The sequence below is a fragment of the Piliocolobus tephrosceles genome, chromosome 21 (genome assembly GCF_002776525.5).
Source record: "Piliocolobus tephrosceles isolate RC106 chromosome 21, ASM277652v3, whole genome shotgun sequence".
In the NCBI taxonomy this organism is placed as follows: Eukaryota; Metazoa; Chordata; class Mammalia; order Primates; family Cercopithecidae; genus Piliocolobus; species Piliocolobus tephrosceles.
Window position 1 is genome coordinate 3458288 of NC_045454.1, and position 26953 is coordinate 3485240.

Here is a 26953-nt window from a genome sequence, read left to right on the forward strand (position 1 = left end):
AGTAAGGTTTCTCAGCCTGGGCACTACTGACATTTGGGCTGGATAACTGTTTCTGTAGGAGACTGGGGTGGGTAGGGAGGATGCCATCCAATGCACTGTAGGATGCTGAGTAGTGTCTTTGGCCTCTACCCAGGCAGAAGCATCCATGAGACAACCAAAACTGTCTCCAGACATTGCCAATTGTCCCCTGGGGGGTGAAACTGCCAACAAGCGAGAATCACTAACCCAGAAAAGTGAGCGTTCAACATACAATAAATGCTTGTTAAATTTATTACACAGCTGGAAAATGATGTAGGGGCAAGTTAAAAAGTAACGCAAACTGGCCAGGCATGGTGGCTCATGCCTGTAATTCCAACACTTTGAAGGCCGAGGCACGCAGATCACCTGAGTTGGGAGTTCGAGGCCAACCTGGCTAACATAGTGAAACCCCATCTCTACTAAAAATACAAAAATTAGCCGGGTGTAGTGGCAGGCTCCTGTAATGCCAGCTACCAGGGAGGCTGAGGCAGGAGAATCACTTGAACCTGGGAGGTGGAGGTTGCACTGAGCCAAGATCCCTGCCATTGCACACCAGCCTGGGAAACAAGAGCAAAACTCCATCTCAACCGCAACAACAAAAAGTAATGCAAACTCACCAGGGTTTTGGTCATTTCCTGCACCTCCTGAGGAAGGGCATAGGGCTGAGGAGTAGATTGTGGGAAGGACAAACGGATGTGAGAATCCAGGCTGGCTCTACGCCCTACTCAATTATGTAGCCCCAAGTCTCTGCCTTAGCTGACATGGGGCCACACTGAAGTCTTGTGAAAGACAGAGGAGACCATGTTGAGGCAGGGACAAACTTGCCTACAGGTGATTCAGGTAAATCCCACAAGTTCAGCCACAGAAAACAAGCATGACCATGTGCAAAGACTTCCACGAGGCCACTTGTCACAGGGTTGTTTTAATTCAAGCAATATCAACATACACCAGAAATTTAAGGAAATTATGGCACATTTGTATAACTTCAGTGTCAAGAAGCCAGTGGCATTTTGCAGATAATGCAAGGTCTGTAGATCCAAAATTAAGTTGGGTGTCTTCCTTTAGTGTACAAACACCTTGGATATTTGAGGGAATCCAAAGACAAGGTTCTAGGCATTTTATACATGTTAACTCATGTATTATGTTAATTCTCACAATAATCCTTTGGAACTAGTACTATCACCATCCCTGCCTTATTGAGGAGGAAATGGGGTACAGAGAGCTTAAGCAACTTGCCAGTGTCATGCAGCAGGGAAGTGCGTAGGAAGGGCTGGAACCCACCCAGCCTTGCTGGATGTTTGTGGAATGAACACAGGACTCAGCCACTCAACCATCTGGCTGAGGCTGCATGCGTAGCCAGAAGCCTGGTCCCAATGCAGTCCCCTTTACAGGCACAAATGGGGTGCCCCTTGAGACAGGAATAATAAAGGTGGTCGCAGGAGAACGGAAAATTCCAGGCAACAGTTTCACATGACTAGCAAAGGAAATCGTTGAAATGGCTGCATAAGTTAGCGGCGGATAAGACCCTGAAAACCAGGGTGTGAGCCAAGCTGGCTAAAGCCAACTGGACCCAACATGGTGCTGGATTTGACCCGTCTCAGCTAGGACCTCTCATTATGCGCTCATTTACATACTAAATCACACACCCACTGTGACAGTTCTGGGGAACACCCACATTTAGTATAAAAATGGGTGGCACCACAGTACCAAGAAATGTTTACCTTTTTCCAAGAACCTTCAGGAATATTCCACCCCTTGGTTAAATAAATATTTAAAAGCAGCAGCCCCAAACCCCGTTGCGCGTGATGCTCTGTGGTATGCCTGCACTTTTCTTTCTTCAGTATGCATTTATTCCCTTCGCAATGAATCTCCACACTTTGCTCCTCCATGAATTCCTTCTCACGACAGTGTCAAGAGCCTGGACACCAGTCCGGGTGGAGGCTTCACCAGCATCTTGGGGCCTCCCCGGGCACAGACGCGTGAGCGCCCGGCCTGGAGACCTGACTCTGGCAACCGCCTCAGGCGGAGAGATGGAAGCTGGCAGGACGCAGTCGCCACCGCGCGGACCCAGCTCCCGGCCAGCCTTGGCCCCTCGCGCGCCGGGACAGGGCCGCAAATGACGGCGCCCGGGCGGCCCAGGCACCACGCGGCTCTACGAGCGCCCAAAGCGACCCTCCGCGCAAACCACCCCCGGGGACGACGTCACCCGTGAGGCCCCGCGGCACCACCTCCCAAAGCTCGGCCGGGAAACCGTCCGCTTCCCCAAGACTGAGGGGCTTGTCGCCATGTTGTTGTAGTTTTCCTGTAGGATTCATGGGTGGCTGAGGCAGATACGCGTGAAGGCCTGAGACTTTTAAGTCTCTTCTGCACCCTCTTTTCTGTCTCTTCCACCTGGAGGATGACTGTTTTTTGGGTTTTGTTGTTGTTTTGAGACAGAGCCTCTCTCGGTCGCCCAGGCTGGAGTGCAATGGCGCCATCTCGGCTCACTGCAACCTCCGCCTCCCGGGTTCGAGCGATTCTCCTGCCTCAGCCTCCCGAGTAGCTGGGAGTACAGGCACGCACCACAATGCCCAGCTAAGTTTTGTATTTTTAATACAGACGGGGTTTCGCCACGTTGGTCAGGCTGGTCTGGATCTCCTGACCTGGTGATCCGCCCTCTTCGGCCTCCCAAAGTGCTGGGATGACAGGCGTGAGCCACCGCGCCCGGCCGGGATGACTGTTGATTAACAATGGCTGGCGTGGTTTCTGGCACCAGCCCGCCTACCACACTTGAGGCTGAATGGGTAGCGGAGTGAACCCGCCCCTGGGCTGGTTTTCTCTGAACCCCAACTCCTGCCTTTAGGCCCCACCCGCTCTAGGCCAGCAACTCCACGTTCCCTGGCCACGCTGGAGCCCGCACCGAGTCCCACAGGTCTGGAGGCCTCAGCCCCGCATTGCGCCGACGCAGCGTGTGGAGCCCGGAACTCTTGTGTTGCTGGGAGAATCGGGGGAGGCGGCGCCGGAAGGGGCGGGTCCGAGCTGAGATTTCCACAGCCGGGGAGCCGGAAGTCCAAGGGACTGTACCTCCATCATGAGGATTCCGGTTACGTAAAAACATCCAAACAGAAAATGCTGGCCAGGCTCATGCCTGTAATCCCAGCACTTTGGGAGGCCGAGGCGGGAGGATCGCCTGCGCCCAGGAGTTGGAGACCAGCCTGGGCAACATAGTGAGACCCTCTCCCCCATCTCTACAAAAAATTTAAAAATTAGCTAGCTGAGATCACGCCACTGCACTCCAGCCTGGGCGGCAAAGTGAGACTATGTCTCAAAAAACTTTAAAAATTACCCCACGCCTGTAGTGTCAGATAGTTGGGAGGCAGAGGTTGGAGGATGACTGGAGCCTGGGGGATCAAGGCTGTAGTGAGGTATGATCGCACCACTGCATTGCAGCCTGGGCAACAGAGCAAGACCCTGTCTCAAAAACTATATAAAAGTAAAAAAGGGCTGGGTCGGTGGCTCACTCCTGTCATCCCGGCACTTTGGGAGGCCGAGGCGGGTGGATCACCTGAGGTCAGGGGTTATAGACCAGCCTGACCAACAAGGTGAAACCCAGCCTCTACTAAAAATACAAACATTAGCTGGGCATGATGGTGGGTGCCTGTCATCCCAGCTACTCGGGAGGCTGAGACAGAAGAGCTTGAACCCGTGAGGTGGAGGTTGCAGTGAGCGGAGATCACATCGCTGCACTCCAGCCTGGTCAACAGAGCGAGACTCCATCTCAAAAATAAAAATAAAAAAAGGCCGGGCACGGTGGCTCACGCCTGTAACTCCAGCACTTTGGGAGGCCAAGGGGGGCGGATCACCTGAGGTCAGGAGTTCGAGACCAGTCTGGGCAACATAGTGAAACCCCGTCTCTACTAAAAATACAAAAAATTAGCCAGGTGTGGTGGCGGGCGCCTGTAATCCCAGCTACTTGGGAGGCTTAGGCAGGAGAATCACTTGAACCCGGGAAGCAGAGGCTGCAGTGAGCCGAGATTGCGCCATTAAACTCCAGCCTGGGTGACAGAGTGAGACTCCGTCCCCGCCCCTGCTCTGCCCCCCGCTGAAAAAAAAACAAAAAAAAAAAGAAAAAGAAAATGCACTGCAATAGAAAAATAAAAGTAGTACACTCTGGTCAAGCAGGGTAACCACTAGAACATAAAATGATCTTTTTGAAACTAGCCACATCTGTTACACGTGTTGAAAATGTAGGATATATATATATGTTTAATATATACATACTTATATATATATAAAACAAAAAGAACGGTTACTACAAGGAAAACAGGTAAACATTAATTGGAGTAAAAGAATATCATTTTATATAAGAGATTGAACATCTAACTGGGCACGGTGGCTCACACTTATAATCCCAGCACTTTGGGAGGCCGAGAGGGGTGGATTACTGGAGGGCAGGAGTTCCAGACCTGGGCAACATAGCGAGACCTCGTCTTTATTAAAAAATAGATAGATAGATAGATAGAAAGATAGATACATACGTACATACATACATACATACATAAAACATCAAAAGAGGGAGAGAGAAAGCAGACAGAGGTGGCAAAATATACACAATTGGTAAATTTGGGTGAAGGGAATATGAGTTATTTCTACTAATCTTGCAATTCTTATATATATTTGCTAGTACTATATATATATATATACACTAGCTAGTAGTATACCTAGCTAGCCTTTTCTAGACAAATGTTTTAAACTCTTAGGCAGAGATAAGTTAATCAAGAAACGTATGTCCTGGAAAAACCTGTGATATGGGTGGAGCCACCTGGGAATAAAAGGTCGGAACATCATAATCCCTGTCAGACTCAACTTTCATCCATTCTCGTCCAGGCACTATGGAGTCTAATCCAGTCACTTTGGAAGGCTGAGGCTGGAGGATCTCTTGAGGCCAGGAGTTTGGGACCACCCTGGGCAACATAGCAAGATCTCATTTCTGAAAAAAGAATTATCGTCCACTCTCACCCAGAACAGCTCTCCCAACTGTAAGTTTCATTTAAGGTTTGCTTGTTTGGGTGATGGGATGTGTGTGTGTGTGTGTGTGTTGGAAGGAGGGTTTTTCTAAACTTAATGCCCTAAAGATACTGTCAGATATTGTGATGAGGGGAATTTCATCTCCTACCCTTTATGAGGCTGAATTGTAAATTAGAAAATCCTGATTCCGGGTTTTTATTTTGAGGGATAGTTTTCTGTTTTCTGTGGCATTGGACACTGGCATCTTCAGAAAAGAACATGCATTCAAAATGAAAATGATGAAGGCTATCTGTCTTTTGAACTCAGCTCAGGGAAAAGCTGAGTCAAAATTAGAGATCACTCTAGTTTTTGTGATTCCTCCTTTCATTAAATTTAAGGTCCAGTGAGGTTGAAGTTTCCCCAAAGAGGCACTAATTTATCAGCAGCAACAGGATGAAATAGAGGGACTTTTCTTCACACTCTAGATATTATGTTAGGATCTCTCGGGAAACGGAGGACACATTAATTATAATCATGGAAGATTTTCTGCTTCCCACATGGTTTGCTGGGTTTGGCATAGTATAGTTCATGCCCTACATTGAAGAAACGTGGGCACCCATCAACTGCAGCCATTTCTGATTGCACATCCCTGTTTCTTTAGCTGAATTGACTCCTAAAAGTCCCTTAATGTATTAATAATGTATTTGGACCTCAGTTTTCTTACCATGTTAAATGTAATAAAATTGAATATCATATGGTCACTTGCAGAATTAAATTGTATTAAGGCATGTAAATCATACAGACTGATGTAGTACAACAAACAATAAACCTGTAATAAATGTCACTAAACTCCCTTTCCTCCCATGATGGAGCCTTAATTTTCTCCATATGAGGCATCCCTGTAGTTTAATCTATTCTTAGAATTAGCAATAGGAATATGATGTTGACAATTATGGTAATTACTTATGTGCAGACATGATTTTGAGCCATTTTAGCCCAATGGCTTATCCTAAGAAGTCACTGTTATTATTGCTGCCCCATTTTCACTTATGTGAAACTAAGACTCAGGAGGGTTGAGTTTCAGCCTTCGTGTTATAAAAGCAGTAAGTGATGAAGCCAGGCTTAGAATCCTGCAAGTTGGAATGTACAGTGTGTGATCTCTGTGCATCCTCTCTGTAGTGCCTCTTTGTAACAAGGAAAAAATAAAGATGCTTAAAGTTCTAGGTGAGCAAAGTCAGAACTAGTCTTTAAGTTAGAGACCCATAAAGTATAGGGTTTATCAGGCAACAAATGTTGTTAGAAAGTCTGGTTGTGGCAGAGTTCCAAGAAAACCAATGAATGTGAGGTTGGTTGATACACTAATCTAATCTGTGTAATTGGGGAGGGGCGCTTTTAGGAATGCATCTAGAGATAATCCCATTAACACACCAGGTTTTCTCCCAGATTGAATTAACGTAAAGGATTTTGGAGGAAGGTTGGTTTTCCCAGTTTCTAAGATATAATGCAATAAATTAACACGAAAGATGGTTGGGACTATGTGCAGACTTTTTAAATAAAGCTCAGTTTCAGGACTCTGACCTTTTTATTTCTTTCCAGTAACAGCCGTGGCAGTCAGGGCTGTGCCTGCAGTGTGACCATGGACAGCTCTCCAAAGCTTAAACTTCCGTAAATTGACTCAAGTTTCTTCGGAAACAACTGTGAGTAGGCAAAGGGCAATTTTTTCTGTTGGTTTCGTTGGGATTTCACTGCTCTTCCTGAAATTGGAATGTTGGAAAGAAGTAGGCATTCCTGATTGCCTGGAGAGAAATAGGCAAATGAGTAAGGGGAGGGAGCAAATTAAGAGAGATATTTTTTCTTTTTTCTGAAATCTCTGTTTGTGTTTTGAGATGTCTTTCCCTCCATGTTTTTTTTATTTTTCTCACTCTTCATATTTCCCTTTCTCTGTCTCTCTCCCCGCCTCAGTTTTGCTAATTAGCTAGCACAACAACTCGCCATCTTACTCCCTTTCCTTACTGCCTGTTTTTTTTGTTTTTTGTTTTTTGTGTTTTCTTGAGACAGAGTCTCACTCTGTTGCCCCGGCTGGAGTGCAGTGGCGAGATCTTGGCTCACTGCAACCTCCACCTCCAGGGTTCAAGCAGTTCTCCTGCCTCAGCCTCCCGAGTAGCTGACACTATAGGCACCCACGACCATGCCCGGCTAATTTTTGTATTTTTAGTAGAGACCAGGTTTCACCATGTTGGCCAGGCTGGTCTCAAACTCCTGACCTCAGGTGATCTGTCTGCCTCGACCTCCCAAAGTGCTGGGATTACAGGCGTGAGCCACCACACCCAGCCTGTGCTCCCTGTGTTGACACTACTGGTTGCATATCCAGCATTTACTCTCTGCTCCATCAATTCTTCCTAATAGTATTCCAGTTTTCCTTCATGTTTTCCAACTTCTGCAATCCACTCCAGTCCAAATATGACAGCGAATGATAACTCATCAGGTATGGTTTTAATTTTCATTTTTCTTTTTTGATACGGAGTTTCCGCTCTTGTTGCCCAGGCTGGAGTGCAGTGGCGTGATCTCAGCTCACTGCAACCTCTGCCTCTGGGGTTCAAGCAGTTCTCCTGCCTCAGCCTCAAGTAGCTGATACTACAGGCACCTGCCACCACGCCTGGCTAACTTTTTGTATTTTTTAGAAGAGATGCGGTTTCACCATGTTGGCCAGGCTGGTCTCGAACTCCTGACCTCAGGTGATCCGCCCACCTCAGCCTCCTAAAGTGCTGGGATTACAGGTGTGAGCCACTGTGCCCACCCTTGTGCAGGTTTTCAAGGGAATGCTTCCAGTTTTTGCCCATTCAATATGGTATTGGCTATGGGTTTGTCATAAATAGCTCTTATTATTTGGGATATGTTCCATCAATTCCCAGTTTATTGAGAGTTTTTAGTATGAAGCGATGTTGAATTTTATCGAAGGCCTTTTCTGCATCTATCGAGATAATCATATGGTTTGTGTCATTAGTTCTGTTTATATGCTGGATTACATTTACTTATTTGCTTATGTTGAACCAGCCTTGCATCCCAGGGATGAAGCCGACTTGATCATGGTGGATAAGCTTTTTGATGTGCTGCTGGATTCTGTTTGCCATTATTTTATTGAGGATTTTTGCATTGATGTTTATCAGGGATATTGGCCTGAAATTGTCTTCTTTTGTTGTGTCTCTGTCAGATTTTGGTATCAGGATGATTCTGGCCTCATAAAATGAGTTAGGGAGGAGTCCCTATATTTCTGTTGTTTGGAATAGTTTCAGAAGGAATGGTACCAGCTCCTCTTTGTACCTCTGGTAGAATTCGGCTGTGAATCCATCTGGTCCGGGGCTTTTTTTGGTTGTTAGGCTATTAATTACTGCCTCAATTTCAGAACTTGTTATTGGTTTGTTCAGGGATTCGGCTTCTTCGTGATTTAGTCTTGGGAGGGTACATGTGTCCAGGGATTTATCCATTTCTTCTAGATTTTCTAGTTTGTTTGCACAGAGGTGTTTGTAGTATTCTCTGATGGTAGTTTGTATTTCTGTGGCATCAGTGGTGATATCCCCTTTATCATTTTTTATTGTCTATTTGATTCTTCTCTCTTTTCTTCTTTATTAGGCTGGCTAACCGTCTATTTTGTTAATCTTTTCAAAAATTCAGCTCCTGGATTCATTGATTTTTTTGAAGAGTTTTCGTGTCTCCATCTCCTTCAGTTCTGCTCTGATCTTAGTTATTTCTTGTCTTCTGCTAGCTTTTGAATTTGTTTGCTCTTGCTTCCCCAGCACTTTTAATTGTGATGTTAGGGTGTTGATTTCAGATCTTTCCAGCTTTCTGATATGGGCATTTAGTGCTATAAATGTCCCTCTCAACACTGCTTTAGCTGTGTCCCAGAGATTCTGGTATGTTGTCCTTTTGTTCTCATTGGTTTCAAAGAATTTCTTTATTTCTTATTTTTATTTTTATTTTTCCTTTTTTTTTTTTTTTTTTTTGAGACAGAGTTTCACTCTGTCACTCAGGCAGGAGTGCAGTAGCACAATTGTGGCTCACTACAAGCTCCGCCCCCCAGGTTCAAGCGATCCTCCTGCCTCAGGCTCCAGAGTAGCTGGGATTACAGGCATGCACCGCCACACCTGGCTAATTTTTGTGTTTTTAGTGGAGACGGGGTTTCACCATATTGGCCAGGCTAGTCTTGAACTCCTGACCTCAAGTGATCCACCTGCCTCAGCCTCCCACAGTGCTGGGATTACAGGTATGAGGCACCACTTCCAGACAGAACTTCTTTATTTTTGCCTTAATTTCATTATTTACCCAGTAGTTATTCAGGGTCAGGTTGTTCATTTCCATGTAGTTGTGCGGGTTAGTGAGTTTCTTAATCCTGAGTTCTAATTTGATTGCACTATGGTCTGAGAGCTTTTTTTTTCTTAATTAATTAATTTTTAATTTTTTTTTTTGAGACGGAGTCTCACTCTGTCCCCCAGGCTGGAGTGCAGTGGCGCGATCTCGGCTCACTGCAAGCTCCACCTCCCGGGTTCACGCCATTCTCCTGCCTCAGCCTCCCGAGTAGCTAGGACTACAGGCGCCCGCCACCACGCCCAGCTCATTTTTTTGTATTTTTTAGTAGAGACGGGGTTTCACCATGTTGGCCAAGATGGTCTCGATCTCCTGACCTCGTGATCCCCCAGCCTTGGCCTCCCAAAGTGCTGGGATTACAGGCGTGAGCCACCACACCCAGCCTAGAGCTTGTTTGTTATGACTTCCGTTCTTTTGCATTTGCTGAGGGGTGTTTTACTTCCAATTATGTGGTCGATTTTAGAATAAGTGCTATGTGGTGCTGAGAAGAATGTATATTCTGTTGATTTGGGGTAGAGAATTACGTAGATGTCTATTAGGTCCACTTGGTCCAGAGCTGAATTTAAGTCCTGAATATCCTGGCTAATTTTCTGTCTCATTGATCTGTCTAATATTTACAGTGGGATGTTAAAGTCTCCCACTATTATTGTGTGGGACTCTAAGCCTCTTTGTAGGTCCCTGAGAACTTGCTGTATGAATCTGGATACTCCTGTATTGGGTGCATATAGATTTAGGATAGTTAGCTCTTCTTGTTGCATTGATCCCTTTACCATTATGTAATGCCCCTCTGTCTTTTTTATCTTTGTTGGTTTAAAGTCTGTTTTATCAGAGACAAGGATTGCAGCTTCTCCTCTTTTTTTTTTTTTTTTTTTTTTTTGCTTTCCATTTGCTTGGCAAATATTCCTCCATCCCTTTATTTTGAGCCTATGTGTGTCTTTGCACATGAGATAGGTCTCCTGGATATAGCACACCAATGGGTCCTGACTCTTTATCCAATTTGCCAGTGTGTATCTTTTAATTGCAGGCATTTAGCCCATTTACATTTAAGGTTAAGATTGTTATGTGTGAATTTGATCCTGTTGTCGTGATGCTAGCTGGTTATTTTGCACATTAGTTGATGCAGTTTCTTCTGTCTCATTGGTCTTTATATTTTGGTGTGTTTTTGCAGTGGCTGGTACTGGCTTTTCCTTTCCATATTTAGTGCTTCCTCCAGGAGCTCTTGTAAGGCAGGCCTGGTGGTGACAAAATCCCTCAGCATTTGCTTGTCTGTAGAGGATTTTATTTCTTCTTCGCTTATGAAGCTTAGTTTGGCTGGATATGAAATTCAGGGTTGAAAATTCTTTAAGAATGTTGAATATTGGCCCCCACTCTCTTCTGGCTTGTAGGGTTTCTGCAGCAATCCACTATTAATCTGATGGGCTTCCCTTTATAGATAACCTGACCTTTCTCTCTGGCTGCCCTTAACACTTTTTTCCTTTGTTTCAACCTTGGAGAATCTGATGATTATGTGTCTTGTGGTTGCTCTTCTCAAGGAGTATCTTTGTGATATTTTCTGTATTTGCTGAATTTGAATGTTGGCCTGTCTTGCTATGTTGGGGAAGTTCTCCTGGATAATATCCTGAAGTGTGTTTTCCAACTTGGTTCCATTCTCCCTGTCACTTTCAGGTACACCAATCAATCGTAGGTTTGGTCTTTTCACGTAGTCTCATATTTCTTGGAGCCTTTGTTCACTCCTTTTCATTCTTTTTTCTCTAATCTTGCCTTCATGCTTTATTTCATTAAGTTGATCTTCAGTCTCTGATATCCTTTCTTCCACTTGATCAGTTTGGCTATTGATACTTGTATATGCTTCACGAAGTTCTCTTGCTGTGTTTTTCAGCTCCATCAGGTCATTTATGTTCCTCTCTAAACTGGTTATTCTAATTAACAATTCCTGTAGCGTTTTGTCAAGGTTCTTAGCTTCCTTGCACTGGGTTAGAACATGCTCCCTTAGCTCGGAGGAGTTTGTTATTACCCACCTTCTGAAGCCTACTTCCATCAATTTGTCAATCTCATTCTCCGTCCAGTTTTGTGCCCTCCTTGGAGAGGAACTGCGATCACTTGGAGAAGAGACATTCTGTTTTGTGGATTTTGCAGCGTTTTTGTGCTGGTTTTTCCTCATCTTTCATGGATTTATCTACCTTTGATCTTTGAGGCTTACGACCTTTGGATGGGGTTATTGTGTGGGGGTCTTTTTTGTTCATGTTGATGTTGTTGCTTTCTGTTTCTTAGTTTTTCTTCTAACAGTCAGGCCCCTCTTCTGCAGGTCTGCTGCAGTTTGCTGGAGGTCCACTCCAGACCCTGTTCACTTGGGTATCACCAGTGGAGGCTGCAGAACAGCAAAGATTGCTGCCTGTTCTTTCCTCTGGAAGCTTTGTCCCAGAGGGGCACCAGCCTGATGCCAGCCAGAGCTCTCCTGTGTGAGGTGTCTGTCAACCCCTGTTGGGCGTTCTTTCCCAGTTAGGAGGCACAGGCATCAGGGCCCCCCTTGAGGAGGCAGCCTGTCCCTTAACAGAGCTGTTGTGCTGGGAAATCCCTCTTATCAGGATCAGCTGCTCTCTTCAGAGCCAGCAGGCGGGAAAGATTAAATCTGCTGAAGCTGTGTGCCCACAGCCACCCCTTCCCCCAGCTGCTCTATCCCAGGGAGATGGGGATTTTATCTGTAAGCCCCTGACTGGGACTGTTACCCTTCCTTCAGAGATGCCCTGCCCAGTCAGTAGGAATCTAGAGAAGCAGTCTGGCCACAGCTGCTTTGCCACGCTGTGGTGAATTTTGCCCAGTCCAAACCTCCCACCCTCCTTAGTACTGTCCAGGGAAAAGTGTCTACTAAAGCCTCAGTAATCATGGATGCCCTTCCCCCAACCAAGCTCCATCATTCCAGGTCAACTTCAGACTGCTGCACTGGCAGTGAGAATTTCAAGCCAGTGGTTCTTAGCTTGCTGGGCTCCGTGGGAGTGGGACCTACTGAGTGAGACCACTTGGACCCCTGGCTTCAGCCCCCTTTCCAGGGGAGTGAATGGTTCTGTCTCACTGGGGTTTCAGGCACCACTGGGGTACAAAAAAAAAAAAAAAAAAAACTCCTGCAGCTAGCTCGGTGTCTGCCCAAACAACTGGCCAGTTTTGTGCTTGAAACCCAGGGCCCTGGTGGTGTAGGCACACAAGGGAATCTCCTGCCCTGCAGATTGCAAAAACCATGGGAAAAGCGTAGTATCCGGGCCAAGTAGCACAGTTCCTCACGGCTTCCCTTGCCTGGGGGAGGGAGGTCCCTGGCTCCTTGCACTTCCCAGGTGAGGCAATGCCCCACCCTGCTTCTGCTCACCCTCTGTGGGTTGCACCCACTGCCTAACCAGTCCCAATGAGATGAACTGGGTACCTCAGTTGGAAATGCAGAAGTCACCTACCTTCTGCATTGGTCTTGCTGGGAGCTATTCCTATTTGGCCATCTTGGCCCCTCCCCTTTTTTAAATTTAAAAAATTTTACGTAGCGATGAGGTCTCCCTATGTTGCCATGCTGGTTTTGAACTTCTGGGCTCAAGTGATCCTTCCACCTTGGCCTCCCAGAGTGCTAGGATTACAGGCATGAGCCACCATGTCCAACCAAATTTGTGTTTTCTTGATGAGCAGTGATGTTGAACACCTGTTCATATCTCTGTCGGCCATTTGTATCTTCCTTCTCGTCTAACAGCTCCCTTGAAAGAGTGTGTGCCCTCAGTCTATGTCTTCTACAGAACTGGCATAGCTTCAGAATATGAGCAGTTCCCCAAAAGAGTGTTTTACTTAGAGAATAAGAAGATGAAAAATAAATCATTATTATATGTGAATGACGTTTTTCATAAAATATAACTGTTAATATATTTTTGGTTAAAATGCATGTGTGCTTTTCTTCTTTAGGTTACATAAAGAAAGGATGATATCTCTAAAGGTACGTGGATTCATCCAGATTTGGAGCCAGAGGACCGGGATGACTAAGTTGAAAGAAGCTCTCATTGAAACAGTGCAAAGACAAAAGGAAATTAAACTGGTGGTCACTTTCAAATCTGGAAAATTTATAAGAATTTTTCAGCTGAGTAATAACATTAGAAGTGTGGTCCTTAGACATTGTAAAAAAAGACAAAGTCACCTGCGTTTAACTTTGAAAAACAATGTGTTCTTGTTTATTGACAAACTATCCTACAGAGATGCTAAACAGTTGAATATGTTCCTGGACATAATCCATCAAAACAAATTTCAGCAACCCATGAAACCTGATGATGATTGGAGTGTGTTTGAAAGCAGGAATGTGCTGAAGGAAATTGACAAAACTTCATTTTACAGCATTTGTAACAAGCCAAGTTATCAGAAGATGCCTTTGTTTACGTCAAAATCACCAACACATGTGAAAAAAGGGTCATTAGAAAATCAAGGTGGGAAGGAGAAAAACCCACTAGCATCTGATCTACAGATGAACGAGGACATTCTGAAGGAACATAACCCTGTAGCAAACAAGAAATATATGACAGATTCCTTGAAATATATACAAAGCAATAGGAAGAGCCCATCAAGTTTAGAGGATTTAGAAAAAGCTAGCGATTTGAAACTCGGGCCTTCATTCAAGACCAACTCTAATGGACATCCTAACCTAGATGAGACTGTTCTTGCAACCAAGACTCTTGATGCCAAAAATGGTTTGACATTTCCATTAGAACCAGAGCACAGCCAGGATGACCCAAAATGCAACGAAGCCCAGGTGCCTCTTGACTCTCATTCAGAGCAACTGCAGCAAGGGTTCCCCAATTTGGGAAACACCTGTTACATGAATGCAATTTTACAATCGCTATTTGCAATTCCATCTTTTGCTGATGACTTACTCACTCAAGATGTCCCATGGGAATATATTCCCATTGAGGCTCTTATTATGACCTTGACCCAGCTGCTTGCTTTGAAAGATTTCTGTAGTACAGAGATCAAGAGAGAATTACTTGGGAATGTTAAAAAAGTCATTTCAGCAGTTGCAGAAATATTTTCTGGCAACATGCAGAATGATGCACATGAGTTTTTAGGTCAGTGTTTAGACCAGCTGAAAGAAGACATGGAACACTTAAATGCCATTTTGAATACTGGGAAAAAATGCGGGGATGAAAATTCATCTCCACAAATGCATGTTGGTAGTGCTGCCACCAAAGTGTTTGTTTGTCCTGTTGTTGCTAATTTTGAGTTTGAATTGCAGCTCTCCATTATCTGTAAAGCCTGTGGTCATGTGGTTCTCAAGGCAGAACCTAACAATTATCTCTCCATCAACCTGCACCAAGAAACAAAACCACTTCCTTTGTCCATTGAGAATTCTCTAGATCTTTTCTTTAGAGAAGAAGAGCTTGAATATAACTGTGAGATGTGTAAGCACAAGAGTTGTGTTGCAAGGCATACATTTAGTAGGCTCTCCAGGGTCCTTATAGTTCATCTGAAACGCTATAGCTTCAACAATGCTTGGTTGCTGGTGAAGAATAACGAGCAAGTGTATATTCCCAAATATTTAAGCTTATCTTCTTATTGCAATGAAAGCACCAAACCACCTCTTCCCTTGAGCAGTCATGCACCTGTTGGGAAATGTGAAGTCCTGGAAGTCTCCCAGGAGGTGATTTCTGAGATCACCAGCCCATTGACACCATCAATGAAGCTGACCTCAGAATCCAGTGATTCCCTGGTTGTACCTGTTGAACCAGAGAAGAATGCCGACCTACAAAGATCCCAGAGAGACTGTGGAGAAGCAAGCCAAGAGCAGCATCAGAGAGACCTGGAAAATGGCTCTACACTAGAGTCAGAATTGGTCCACTTTAGAGACAGGGCAATCAGTGAACAGGAGCTTCCAGTGGCTGACTCACCGATGGACCAGGAAGACATTTCTCTTCCTGTGATCTGTGAAGATGGAGGGAAGCCGATCAGCAGCCCGGACACAAGGCTTGTTGAGGTTCATCTTCAAGAAGTGCCTCAACATCCAGAACTTCAGAAGTATGAGAAAACCAATACATTCGTAGAGTTCGATTTTGACAGTGTCACGGAGTCTACCAATGACTTTTATGAGTGTAAAGAAAACAGGATTTCAGAAGGATCTCAAGGAATGACTGAACAGCTCCAGCAGTGTTTTGAGGAGAGCATGATAGAGGAATTTCTTCAGCAGGCACCACCTCCAGGTGTTAGGAAACTGGATGCCCAGGAACATGCAGAGGAGACCCCCAATCAGTCTCCAGAATTAAGACTTCAGCAGGCTGACCTGAACCACCTCGGGGCATTGGTTTCTGATAACCCAGGAAACAAAAACATTTTAGATACAGACAACACAAGAGGTGAAGCCAAGGAACTGACAAGAAATGTGAAGATGGGGGATCCTCTTCAGGCCTACAGACTCATCAGTGTTGTCAGCCATATTGGGAGCTCCCCAAATTCAGGTCATTACATCAGCGATGTGTATGACTTTCAGAAGCAGGCCTGGTTCACATACAACGATCTATGTGTATCAGAAATCTCAGAGACCAAAATGCAGGAGGCGAGGCTTCACTCTGGGTATATCTTCTTCTACATGCACAATGGAATTTTTGAGGAGCTGTTAAGAAAGGCAGGGAACTCTCAGCTACTCAGCACACAGGCAGGAGTGATCCCTCAGGGGGAATAAGACGACGACTCTTTGTAGAGACCTGCTGGGCAAACTCACTCGGCCTCACTTCATCCTTGCAAGAAGAATCCTGTACTTCACTCAGAATGAAGGAACAAGTATCTCAGGTTGAAAGCTCAATGAAAAACACTTATTTTGGGGTATATCTATTTTAACTGCTTCAGACACCTAGATCCCAGAACTCAGGTGCATATGCATATTTTCCCTACAAGATTAGAATGGTGCTCTTCATGTGTTGACACAATGGTTTTCAAAATGTTCTCCCACCGGCAACAGCAGCAGCTAGGGACTGATTAGAAAAGCAGATTCTTGGGTCCCCCTCCAGACCAACTGACGCAGAAACGGGGTGTGAGCCAGCAATCGGATGGAGATGCTAGTGCTCATGAGAGTTGGAAGAACACTGGTAATGTGTGGAGTATCTTGGTGTATTTTGCTACTGTTGATATGGATTGTTTACGTTAGATAAATGATTTTCATTGAATTTTTTGCATTCCTTTATTTTGTCCCACTGAACCTAAGACTAAATAAGAGTCACTCCAAAAGTGGCAGCAGGGACATTCCAACAAGAGAGTGCCCAAAACCATTCTGAGAGCAGGCCAGTTGCGATTCCAAAGAAAGAAGCACTAAACACCAGAGGGGTCTGTCCGGAGCATTGACGAGGGGGAACTTAGAGAGTGCTGCAGCATATCCTCAGGAGGACAGAGAGAGGAAAAGCATGGCCAACTGGCTGGGCACTGTCACTCACGCCTGTCATCCCAGCACTTTAGGAGGCCAAGGTGGAAGGACTGCTTGAGCAGACGAGTTCAAAGTCAGCCTGGGCAATATATCAAGACCCTGTCTCTACAAAAAGCAATTTAGCAGCCAGGCGCAGTGGCTCACACCTGTAATCCCAGCACTTTGGGAGGCCAAGGCAGGTGGATCACCGGAAGTCAGGAGTTCGAGACCAGCCTGACCAACATGGTGAAACCCCATCTCTACTAAAAATAGAAAATGAGCTGGGCATGGTGGCGGGCGCCTGTAGTCCCAGCTACTCAGGAGGCTGAGGCAGGAGAATCACTGGAACCCAGGAGATGGAGGTTGCAGTGAACCAAGAACACGCCACTGCACTCCAGCCAGGGCAACAAAAGCGAAACTCCATTTCAAAATAAATAAATGAATTTGCTAGGCATGTCTCAGCTACTCAGGAGGCTGAGGTGGGAGGATCACTTGAGTCCGGGAGTTCAAGGCTGCAGTGAACTATGATCGCACTCCAGCCTGGATGACAAAGATCCTGTCTAAAAAAAAAAAGGTGGAGGATGGTCTACCTTGGTGTGTCCACTGCCGTGAGAGGGTCAGGGTATGGGGTTTACATAAGTTTATAAGGAATTTGGTCGAGGGCGGGAGGGCGGGGACCAGTTTTAGTGTTTTGGGCAGCAACCTAAACCTAAATACCTCTATCAGTGCCTGGGATTGTTTCAGGCTCTGGTTTGGATTCAAGCCTTCTGGGAAAAACCTGCAGCTTGGCTGGTGAGAGTGGTCAAAGCACTCCATGATTTTCAGTCAGGACACAAAAAGAAAGCAGGGGGCAAATAGTTTTCCTTTGTAAAGTTATGAAAATAATAACCCAACCAATACATATACCATTGGCTGGGTTCCACATGTGTTTGCGACTGGTTACTAGTACAATTTGCTATACAGCAATCAGTTGTATTTACCATTTTCCAATAATTTCAGGTCATAACATCAGGGTTATATGAAAAATGCGGTATATTAAATATCCATGTGATTTTTGTGAATTCAAAAGCACTGTAAGATGTTGCTCATGTTATTAATATGAATAAGATGATAAACCCACCCCCATAAATGTCCATTTCCCAGTGGCCAAGCCTTAAAGAGCCTATGATGTGCCCAGTATCAGTGGGTGATGTATTAGACTGAATTCAGCAAGGAGTAAAGAATGATTTTTAAAAATGGCCATGTGAGCAGATAAATGGAAGTTGAGAGGGTTTTGTGTGTACAGAGATAAGAAGAGCCTGGTGATATATAATGAACGGGGCAAAATTAGGCAGAGTAGGTGTGGGAAAGAAGAGAAGAGCAACCAGAAACACACGTATGAGATTTTTAAAAAATACATTATAGGCCGGGCGCGGTGGCTCAAGCCTGTAATCCCAGCACTTTGGGAGGCCGAGACGGGCGGATCACGAGGTCAGGAGATCGAGACCCTCCTGGCTAACACGGTGAAACCCCGTCTCTACTAAAAATACAAAAAATTAGCCGGGTGAGGTGGTGGGCGCCTGTGGTCCCAGCCACTCGGGAGGCTGAGGCAGGAGAATGGCGTGAACCCAGGAGGCAGAGGTTGCGGTGAGCTGAGATCCGGCCACTGCACTCTAGCCTGGGCGACAGAGCAAGACTCCGTCTCAAAAAAAAAAAAAAAAAAAAAATACATTATTTGTAGCATTTAAGAGGAAAAGAAGGAACGTACTATGAAAAAAGAAATGTAGGCCAGGCGCGGTTGCCCAGGTGGGAGTGCAAGGGTGCAATCTCAGCTCACTGCAACCTCCGCCTCCCAGGTTCAAGCAATTCTCCTATCTCAGCCTCCCGAGTAGCTGGGATTACAGGTGCCCACAACCATGCCCGGCTATTTTTGTATTTTTAGTAGAAACAGGGTTTCACCATGTTGGTCATGCTGGTGTTGAACTCCTGACCTCAGGTGATTCGCCCAACTCGGCCTCCCAAAGTACTGGGATTACAGGCATTTGAGCCACCAGGCCTGGCCAAAAGTACAGTCTTTTAAACGTTTTTAAAGATATGGATACTACTGGTCGCTATTCACTGGAAAAAAACTCCATAGGGGCTTTTTAGCACATTTGGTTTATTGCTACATCTTCCGTGTTGAAGAGTCCCTGGTACACAAAAGGCATCGAGTAAATATTTATGCTTCATACATATTTGCTGAGTGAGTATGCCAAATCGGTGTTCAAAGGACACTGTGCATAATAAAGCCTCGCTACCTTCAAAAACAGCCTCCAAATTACAGGCCATTTCAACGTGAATTCTGGGGTGACAATTCCAGGCGACCATATTTTCCCATGTGTTTTTAAGTGCACGGGGCTCCTATTTGGAGTGAATTCTTTTCTGGTGCCTAACAAGGTATGATTTGTCCGCGAAGGCTTTACCACATTCGGAACATTCATAAGGTTTTTGTCCAGTATGGGTTTTTTTATGCAAACTAAGGTTTAGTTTCCGGTTGAAGGTTTTTCCACATTGACTACAGCTGTAGGTCCTCTCTCCGCTGTGAGTCTTCTGATGGGTGTGAAGGTTTGACTTCTGAAGGAAGGCTTTTCCACATCTATTGCACTCATAAGGCTTTTCCCCAGTATGGATTTTTTTATGTTGAATGAGGTTTTTCTTCTGGATGAAGGTATTTCCACATAGATCACACTCGTAAGCTCTCTTCCCAGTGTGAATTTTCTCATGATCGGTGACATTGGATTTCTGGGAAAAGGCCTTCTCACATACGCTACATTTATAGGGTTTCTCTCCCGTGTGTGTTCTCTGGTGTTTCACAAGATCTGACTTGTAAATGAAAGCCCTTCCACAGTCCGGACACTGAAAAGGTTTTTGTCCAGTGTGAACTTTTTTATGTTGAAGGAGGGTTGAGTTCTGCCTGAAGGATTTCTCACATTCATGACACTGATAGGATTTCTCGGCATTATGAATTTTCTCATGATTAATGCAGGATGATTTCCAAGAAAAGGCTTTTCCACATATCTTACATTGATAGGGTTTCTCTTTAGTATGCACTTTCTGATGTTGAAGGAGATTTGACTTCTGCTTGTAGGCGTTTCCACATTTCTCACATTCATAGGGCCTGGCCTCTGCATGCGTTTTCTGATGTTTATCAAGCTTCCACTTCTCCCCGAATGCTTTTCCACAGTGACAACATTCAAAGGATTTCTGACCAGCATGCCGCCTCAGATGACTCCGAAGGCGCGACTCTGAACCGAATAACTTTCTGCAGGCATCACATTTAAGCTGGTTTCCTATAAATTTGGATGGATTCTCACCAACTAATTTTCTGTATCCATTATCGTTGTCAGAATCATTTTGTACATAGCTTTTCAAATGTAAATTGTGGCTCAAATGCCTTTCAAACGGGTCACATTCGAGGAATCTGAGTCTGGAAGAAACATTATCTATGTCCAGTTGAAGTATTTTCTTAGATCCGGTACGTTCTACGGCTTTCTGCGTAGTCAGCATTTCCTTATTGATTGGTGGGACTTCTCTTGCGAGACTCTCTTTCACATCCTGGGGCTTCCAAATCTGTCCTCCAACGTCCCCGTTTTTTTCTAAAATGGAATACAAAAAAAAAAAATGTCCCGTGTAAAACGTTCCACTCACATGCTTACAATAAAATGCCATAAACAATCTATTGTGGTGATCATTCTGGCTTCAAACCTAACGTCTATGAGAAACCAAAGTTAATGTCAGCTCTGTTAGATTTCTAAGTGAACTAATGTTACATGAAGCTATCACGTGTCTATCTGTAAAGGACTAAGCAACGTAGACCTAGTGCACGGGGACCAGGTAAGAGCCCAGGAATACCATGGAGAGGGAGATTAAGAAAGAGTTTGTCAGGCCAGGCACGGTGGCTCACACCTGTAATCCTAGCACTTTGGGAGGCCAAGGCGAGTGGATCGCCTGAGGTCAAGAGTTCGAGACCAGCCTGACCAACCCCGTGGCGAAACCCCGTCTCTACTAAAAATACAAAAAATTAGCCAGGCGTGGTGGCACACGCCTGTAATCCCAGCTACTCAGGAGGCTGAGGCAGGAGAATCGTTTGAACCCAGGAGGCGGAGGTTGCAGTGAGCCCAGATCACGCCACTGCACTCCAGCCTGGGCGACAGAGTGAGACTCAGTCTCAAGAAAGAAAAAAAAAAAGAAAGTTTGTCTGCAAAGGAAAACTCAGAGAAGAATGTAAAGAACATTTCTGAGTGGAGAAAAATATCTGGAGATTTCTTCCAGCACTCCCAGGAAGTCACAGCCGGCTCTGCTTGCTGCCAAATGACTTCATCATTTAGAAGCACCAAATCGGCTTCCATGCAACACTGACACACAGTGCTCTCCTGGTCACCTACCTGGACGGCCATTTCTCAGCACTTCCTCTTCCACCAACCATGGCTCCTTTCCTTGCTCCATCCTCAAGATCACGTCGGGTTTGGTGGTTTCCTCTCGTCCTGTGATGGAAGATACCTTGGTGGATGTGTGAGTTGTTTGTGCGAGTGTGTGAGTGTATATGAGTGCGTATACATGTGTGAATATTTGTGAGTGTGAGCATTTGTATGTCAGTGTGCAGATATGTGCCATTGGTTGTGGGGAGTTGTGTGGATGGACAGTTTGAGGGAATGCACACGAGCAGTCAAACTAAACAAAGAATGCTTTTTCTGGGCTGGGCATGGTGGCTCATGCCTGTAATCCCAGCACTTTGGGAGGCGGAGACAGGGGAATTGCTTAAGCCCACGAATTTGAGACCAACATGTTAGGTGTTACATGAAGATAGAAAGACCCAGTCTCTACAAAACCAAAGCCACGTGTGGTGGTGCACGTCTGTGGTCTCAGCTATTCAGGAGGCTGGGGTGAGAGGATGGCTTGAGCCCAGGTCCCCAAGTCAATGTTGCAGTGATGCCAGGCACAGTGGCTCGTGCCTGTAATCCCAGAACTTCGGGAGGCTGAGGCGGGCAGGTCATCTGAGGTCAGGAGTTCGAGACTAGCCTGACCAACATGGAGAAACCCCGTCTGTGCAAAAAATACAAAAATTAGCCAGACATGCTGGTGTGCGCCTGTAATCCTAGCTATTCGGGAGGCTAAGGCAGGAAAATCACTTGAACCTGGGAGGCAGAGGTTGCAGTGAGCAGAGATCACACCACTGCACTCCAGCCTGGGCGACAGGGCGAGACTCTGTCTCGCGAGACTCTGTCTCCAAAAATAAAATAAAAAAAAAAATTACTAGTGAGCTGATTGCACCACTGCACTCCAGCCTCGGTGACAGAGCCAGACCGTATTGGGAGAAAGGAGAGAAAGAGAGAGGAAGGGAGAGAGGGATGGAGGGAGGGAAGGTAAAAGGAAGGAAGGAAGGAAGGAAGGAAGGAAGGAAGGAAGGAAGGAAGGAAAGAAGGAAGGGAGGGAGGGAGGGAGGGAGGGAGGGAGGATTTTTTTAAAAAGACAAATTTATAACTTTAGGAATCAAAGGGAAGATATTATCAATTGATATAAGCAAGGGCTTCTCGACTTCTGGGCTATTGGAATATTCAACCAGATTATTCTGTTGTGAGGTGCTATCCCGTTCGCTGCAGGATGTCGAGCAGTAATCCTGACCTACACCCACTAAATGCCAGTAGTAAACAGGCAAACACCCAGTTGTGACAATCAAAAATGTCTCCATAGCCAGGCGCGGTGGCTCACGCCTGTCATCCTAGCACTTTGGGAGGCCGAGGCAGGTGGATCACCTGAGGTCAGAAGTTCGAGATCAGCCTGGCCAATATGGAGAAACCCCATCTCTGCTAAAAATACAAAAATTAGCTGTGTGTGATGGCACACGCCTGTGATCCCTGCTACTCGGGAAGCTGAGGCAGGAGAACCACCTGAACCCGGAAGGCAGAGGTTGCCATGAGCCGAGATTGCATCACTGCACTTCAGGCTGGGCAACAAAGCAAGACTCCACCTCAAAAAAAAAAAAAAAAGTATTCTCCAGTAGTATGCAAAAGTAAAGCACAACTGTATTGTGGTATATAATAGAACCACACAAAATAATATAAATTAAGTTAATATTAAAATTATCAGCTAACACTGTAAAAATGCACAGAAAAAAGTAGAAGTCACAATATGATTATTGGAAAAAACAGACTTCAGTCACTTCTCTGTCTTTTGGCTAAGATCAAGTGTAGGAAGAAAAAATGCATGAGTTTTGTGTTTTTTAAGTACAACATAATGATAAAAGGTGAAATCCTTAAGGAAAATCTACCAGTCATACATGGCTTTGCCGCCAGATAATGGCAAAATGATAAAGCAGACACTATGAGAAATGAATGGAAAAACAGATAAACAGCAGCAAAAAAAGATCTTAACCTTTTCTGATCACTCCTAAAAGTGAAGCAAATAACAAAACACTGAAAACTTAACACTGACATAGATTTCACTGACATGCAGCACGTTTAACACCTTGAAATGTCCGTTCTCTCCCTTTTCGGTGTCTGGGGATTTTTCATACACAAGCAAAAAACATAACGATAGTAGGTAGGAGCAGTTATTTGAATATTTAAATAACTGCCCTCTGAATACAGGCAGTTATTTTAAATTTATACCTACAAAAGTTTTTGGAGGGCAAGGTGGTGAGGAGGCAGGACTATTTATCAATGAAATTGCTTAGAATTTCCAACATTAATAAGTTATATTATTAAAAGGCATCATACTGAGTACACAGTACACTGCTCAGGTGATGGGTGCGTGAAAATCTCAGAATTCACTACAAAAAAAACTCATCCATGTCACTAAAAACGACCTATACCCCAAAAACTACTGAAATAAAAAAAAAAAAAAAAAACAAGGCCGGGCGTGGTGGCTCACTCCTGTAATCCCAGCACTTTGGGAGGCCGAGACGGGCAGATCACGAGGTCAGGAGATCGAGACCATCCTGGCTAACACAGTGAAACCCCGTCTCTACTAAAAAATACAAAAAACTAGCCGGGCGAGGTGGCAGGCGCCTGTAGTCCCAGCTACTCCGGAGGCTGAGGCAGGAGAATGGCGTGAACCCGGGAGGTGGAGCTTGCAGTGAGCTGAGAGCTGAGATCCGGCCACTGCACTCCAGCCCGGGCAACAGAGCGAGACTCCATCTCAAAAAAAAAAAGGGCTGGGCACAGTGGTTCGAACATGTAATCCCAGCTGGATGGGAGGATTGGTTGAGCCTGGGAGTTTGCGATCAGCCTGGGCAACATAGTGAGACCCCACCTCTACAAAAAAAAAAAAAAATTTAATTTAAAATTTTAAAAAATTGTCGCCAGGTGCGGTGGCTCACGCCTGTAATCCCAGCACTTTGGGAGGCCAAGGCAGGCAGATCAACTGAGGTCAGAAGTTCAAGACCAGCCTAGCCAACATGATGAAACCCCATCTCTACTAAAAATACAAAAATTAGCCAGGCGTGGTGGTGCCCGCATGTAATCCCAGCTACTCAGCAGGCTGAGGCAAGAGAATCACTTGAACTGGGAGGCGGAGATTGCAGTGAGCCAAGATCATGCCACTGCACTCCAGCCTGGGCGACAGCAAGACTCAAGCTAAAAAAAAAAAAAAAAAAAAACAAGCCTGTGCAAAGACGACGTAGCAAGCATCAGATCAGCTAGAGCACAGTGAGGAAGGCTGAGAACAGAAGCCATGAATCTTGAAGCAGCTGTGGTCATGATGAATAACACCACAGTGAACACAGGATGCAGACAGCCCTTCAGCTTTGCCATAAGTGGGATAGCTGGATCATTGGTAATTGTTTGCTAAAAGAGTAGATTTAGGCCAGGCGTGGTAGCTCACACCTATAATCCCAGCACTTTGGAAGGCCAATGTGGGAGGATCACTTGAGAGCCCAGGAGTTACCCTTTTTTTTTTTTTTTTTAGACCAAGTCTTGCTCTGTCACCCAGGCTGGAGAGCAGTGGCATAGTCTCGGCTCACTGCAACCTCTGCCACCCGGGTTCAAGGGATTCCCCTGCCTCAGCCTCCCGTGTAGCTGGGATTACAGGCACCCACCACCATGCCCAACTCATTTTTGCATTTTTAGTGGAGACAGGATTTCACCATGTTGTTCAGGCTTGTCTTAAACTCCTGACCTCAAGTGATCCACCCGCCTCAGCCTCCCAAAGTGCTGGGATTATAGGCGTGAACCACCACTCCCGGCCAAGCCCAGGAGTTTGAGACCAGCCTGTGCAACATAGTGAAACCCCTGTCTCTGTTTAAATAATAAAGTTTTTATTTTTTATTTTATTGAGGCAGGGTCTCATGCTGTCACCCAGGCTGGAGTGCAGTGGTGTGATCCCGGCTCACAGCAGTTTAAAAATCTCCAGCTGAAGCAATCTTCCTACCTCAGCCTCCTGAATAGCTAAGACTGTGGGCGCATGCTACCACATCAGCTAACTTTTTATTTTTTGTAGAGAAGGGATCTTGCTATGTCGCCCAAGCTGGTCTCAAACTCCTGGGCTCAAGCAATCCTCCTCCCTCAGCCTCCCCAAATCCTGGGATTACATGCATGAGCCACCACACCCAGCCAGAAATAAAGTTTTAAATAAGTAAATATGTTTTAAAAAAGAGTAAACTTGCCGGGCACAACTTTAATGTTTATTAAAGTTTGAGGAACAAAAAACTATATATATTCTTTCAAAAATATATATACTTTTATACATATATATATATAACAAAAAATATATATACTTTTAAAAAAGAGTAAATTGTAAATGGTTTCACCACAAAAAAAGACTAATTAGCTTGATTTAATCATCCCCCAATGCAAACATGCATCAAAACATCACATTGTACCCCATAAATAAACACAATTGTTATTTGTCAATAAAAAAAAGTTTTCAGAGGTAGCTGTGGGCCACCAATAATGCTGAGGATTGGAGGACCACGAAAATAATTTTGGGTGTCCTGGGAGCATCACTTCTGAATATGACAATTAAAAAAAAAAAAAAAATCTAGGCCGGGCGCGGTGGCTCAAGCCTGTAATCCCAGCACTTTGGGAGGCCGAGACGGGCGGATCACGAGGTCAGGAGATCGAGACCATCCTGGCTAACCTGGTGAAACCCCGTCTCTACTAAAAAAAATACAAAAAACTAGCCGGGCGAGGTGGCGGGCGCCTGTAGTCCCAGCTACTCAGGAGGCTGAGGCAGGAGAATGGCGTAAACCCGGGAGGCGGAGCTTGCAGTGAGCTGAGATCCGGCCACTGCACTCCAGCCTGGGCGACAGAGTGAGACTCCGTCTCAAAAAAAAAAAATCTAGGCTGAGTGCGGTGGCTCACACCTGTAATCCCAGCACTTTGGGAGGCCGAGGTGAGTGGATCATCTGAGGTCAGGAGTTGGAGACCAGCCTGGCCAACATGGTGAAACCCTGTCTCTACTAAAAATACACAAAATTAGCTGGGCATGGTGGTGGGCACCTGTAATCCCAGCTACTTGCAAGGCTGAGGCAGGAGAATCGCTTGGATTCTCCTGGGAGGTGGAGGTTGCAGTGAGCCGAGATCATGCCACTGCACTCCAGCCTGGGTGACAGAGGGAGACTCCATCTCAAAAGCAAAACAAAACAAAAAATCTAATGTACCAATGTAAAACATCTGGCTTATTCCGCAAATAGGAGAGGTAGAAAAATGAAACTAAGTAAAAATGCAAAAAAAAAAAAAAAAAAAAAGAAAAATAAAGAAACAAAACCCAGACATTTGGCGTTTTCAGGGAGAAACAAAATCAGCTTACCTCCACGGGAATCTGGCATAAATTAGCAAGTTGATTGATTTCTGATGCCTGTGGTGTTTTCTTCTGAAAGGGACTGAAAATGAAAAGGCATGTGTAGCAGGACCAGCCTAGACAAAACTCCTCAGACACCGGATTAAAGAAGGAAGAGTAATCCCAGCACTTTGGGAGGCCGAGAAGGGCGGATCACGAGGTCAGGAGATCGAGACCATCCTGGCTAACAGGGGAAACCCCGTTTCTACTAAGAAAATACAAAAAACTCGCCGGGCGAGGTGGCGGCGCCTGTAGTCCCAGCTACTCGGGAGGCTGAGGCAGGAGAATGGCGGGAACCCGGGAGGCGGAGCTTGCAGTGAGCTGAGATCCGGCCACTGCACTCCAGCCTGGGCCACAGAGCGAGACTCCGTCTCAAAAAAAAAAAAAAAAAAA

At 45.3% G+C, this 26953-nt stretch overlaps 2 protein-coding genes across 4 annotated transcripts in view; one reads left to right on the forward strand and one right to left on the reverse strand.

Moving 5' to 3' along the window:
• Positions 1-2142: 2142 nt before the first annotated feature.
• Positions 2143-16526, forward strand: USP29 (ubiquitin specific peptidase 29). Of its 3 annotated transcripts, none has more exons than XM_026457545.1 (4): positions 2143-2231; positions 4885-5036; positions 6607-6701; positions 13297-16526. In XM_026457545.1, the coding sequence occupies exon 4, from the start codon at positions 13313-13315 to the stop codon at positions 16049-16051; it is 2739 nt and encodes a 912-aa protein (XP_026313330.1). In that variant the 5' UTR covers positions 2143-2231; positions 4885-5036; positions 6607-6701; positions 13297-13312; the 3' UTR covers positions 16052-16526. The 3 variants fall into 3 exon arrangements, with proteins under 3 accessions (XP_026313330.1, XP_023040061.1, XP_023040060.1); XM_023184293.1 differs by lacking the exon at positions 2143-2231 and adding an exon at positions 3039-3224 and having other exon boundaries at positions 6601-6701; XM_023184292.1 differs by lacking the exon at positions 2143-2231 and adding an exon at positions 3086-3309 and having other exon boundaries at positions 6601-6701.
• Positions 16527-19144: 2618 nt separating this feature from the next.
• The window catches only part of ZIM3 (zinc finger imprinted 3), an 8848-nt gene continuing 1039 nt past the window's right edge, over positions 19145-26953 (reverse strand). Inside the window, exons 2-3 of the mRNA XM_026457576.1 lie at positions 21169-21267; positions 19145-20379 (exon numbers count right to left, since the gene is read on the reverse strand). Of these exons, the coding sequence (XP_026313361.1) occupies positions 19145-20379; positions 21169-21267 (1334 nt within the window). The remainder of the gene's footprint in view (positions 20380-21168; positions 21268-26953) is intronic.

Bases quoted from the DNA above. Each gene is read 5' to 3' on its own strand.
- USP29 (XM_026457545.1), top strand. From the start codon at position 13,313: ATGATATCTCTAAAGGTACGTGGATTCATCCAGATTTGGAGCCAGAGG.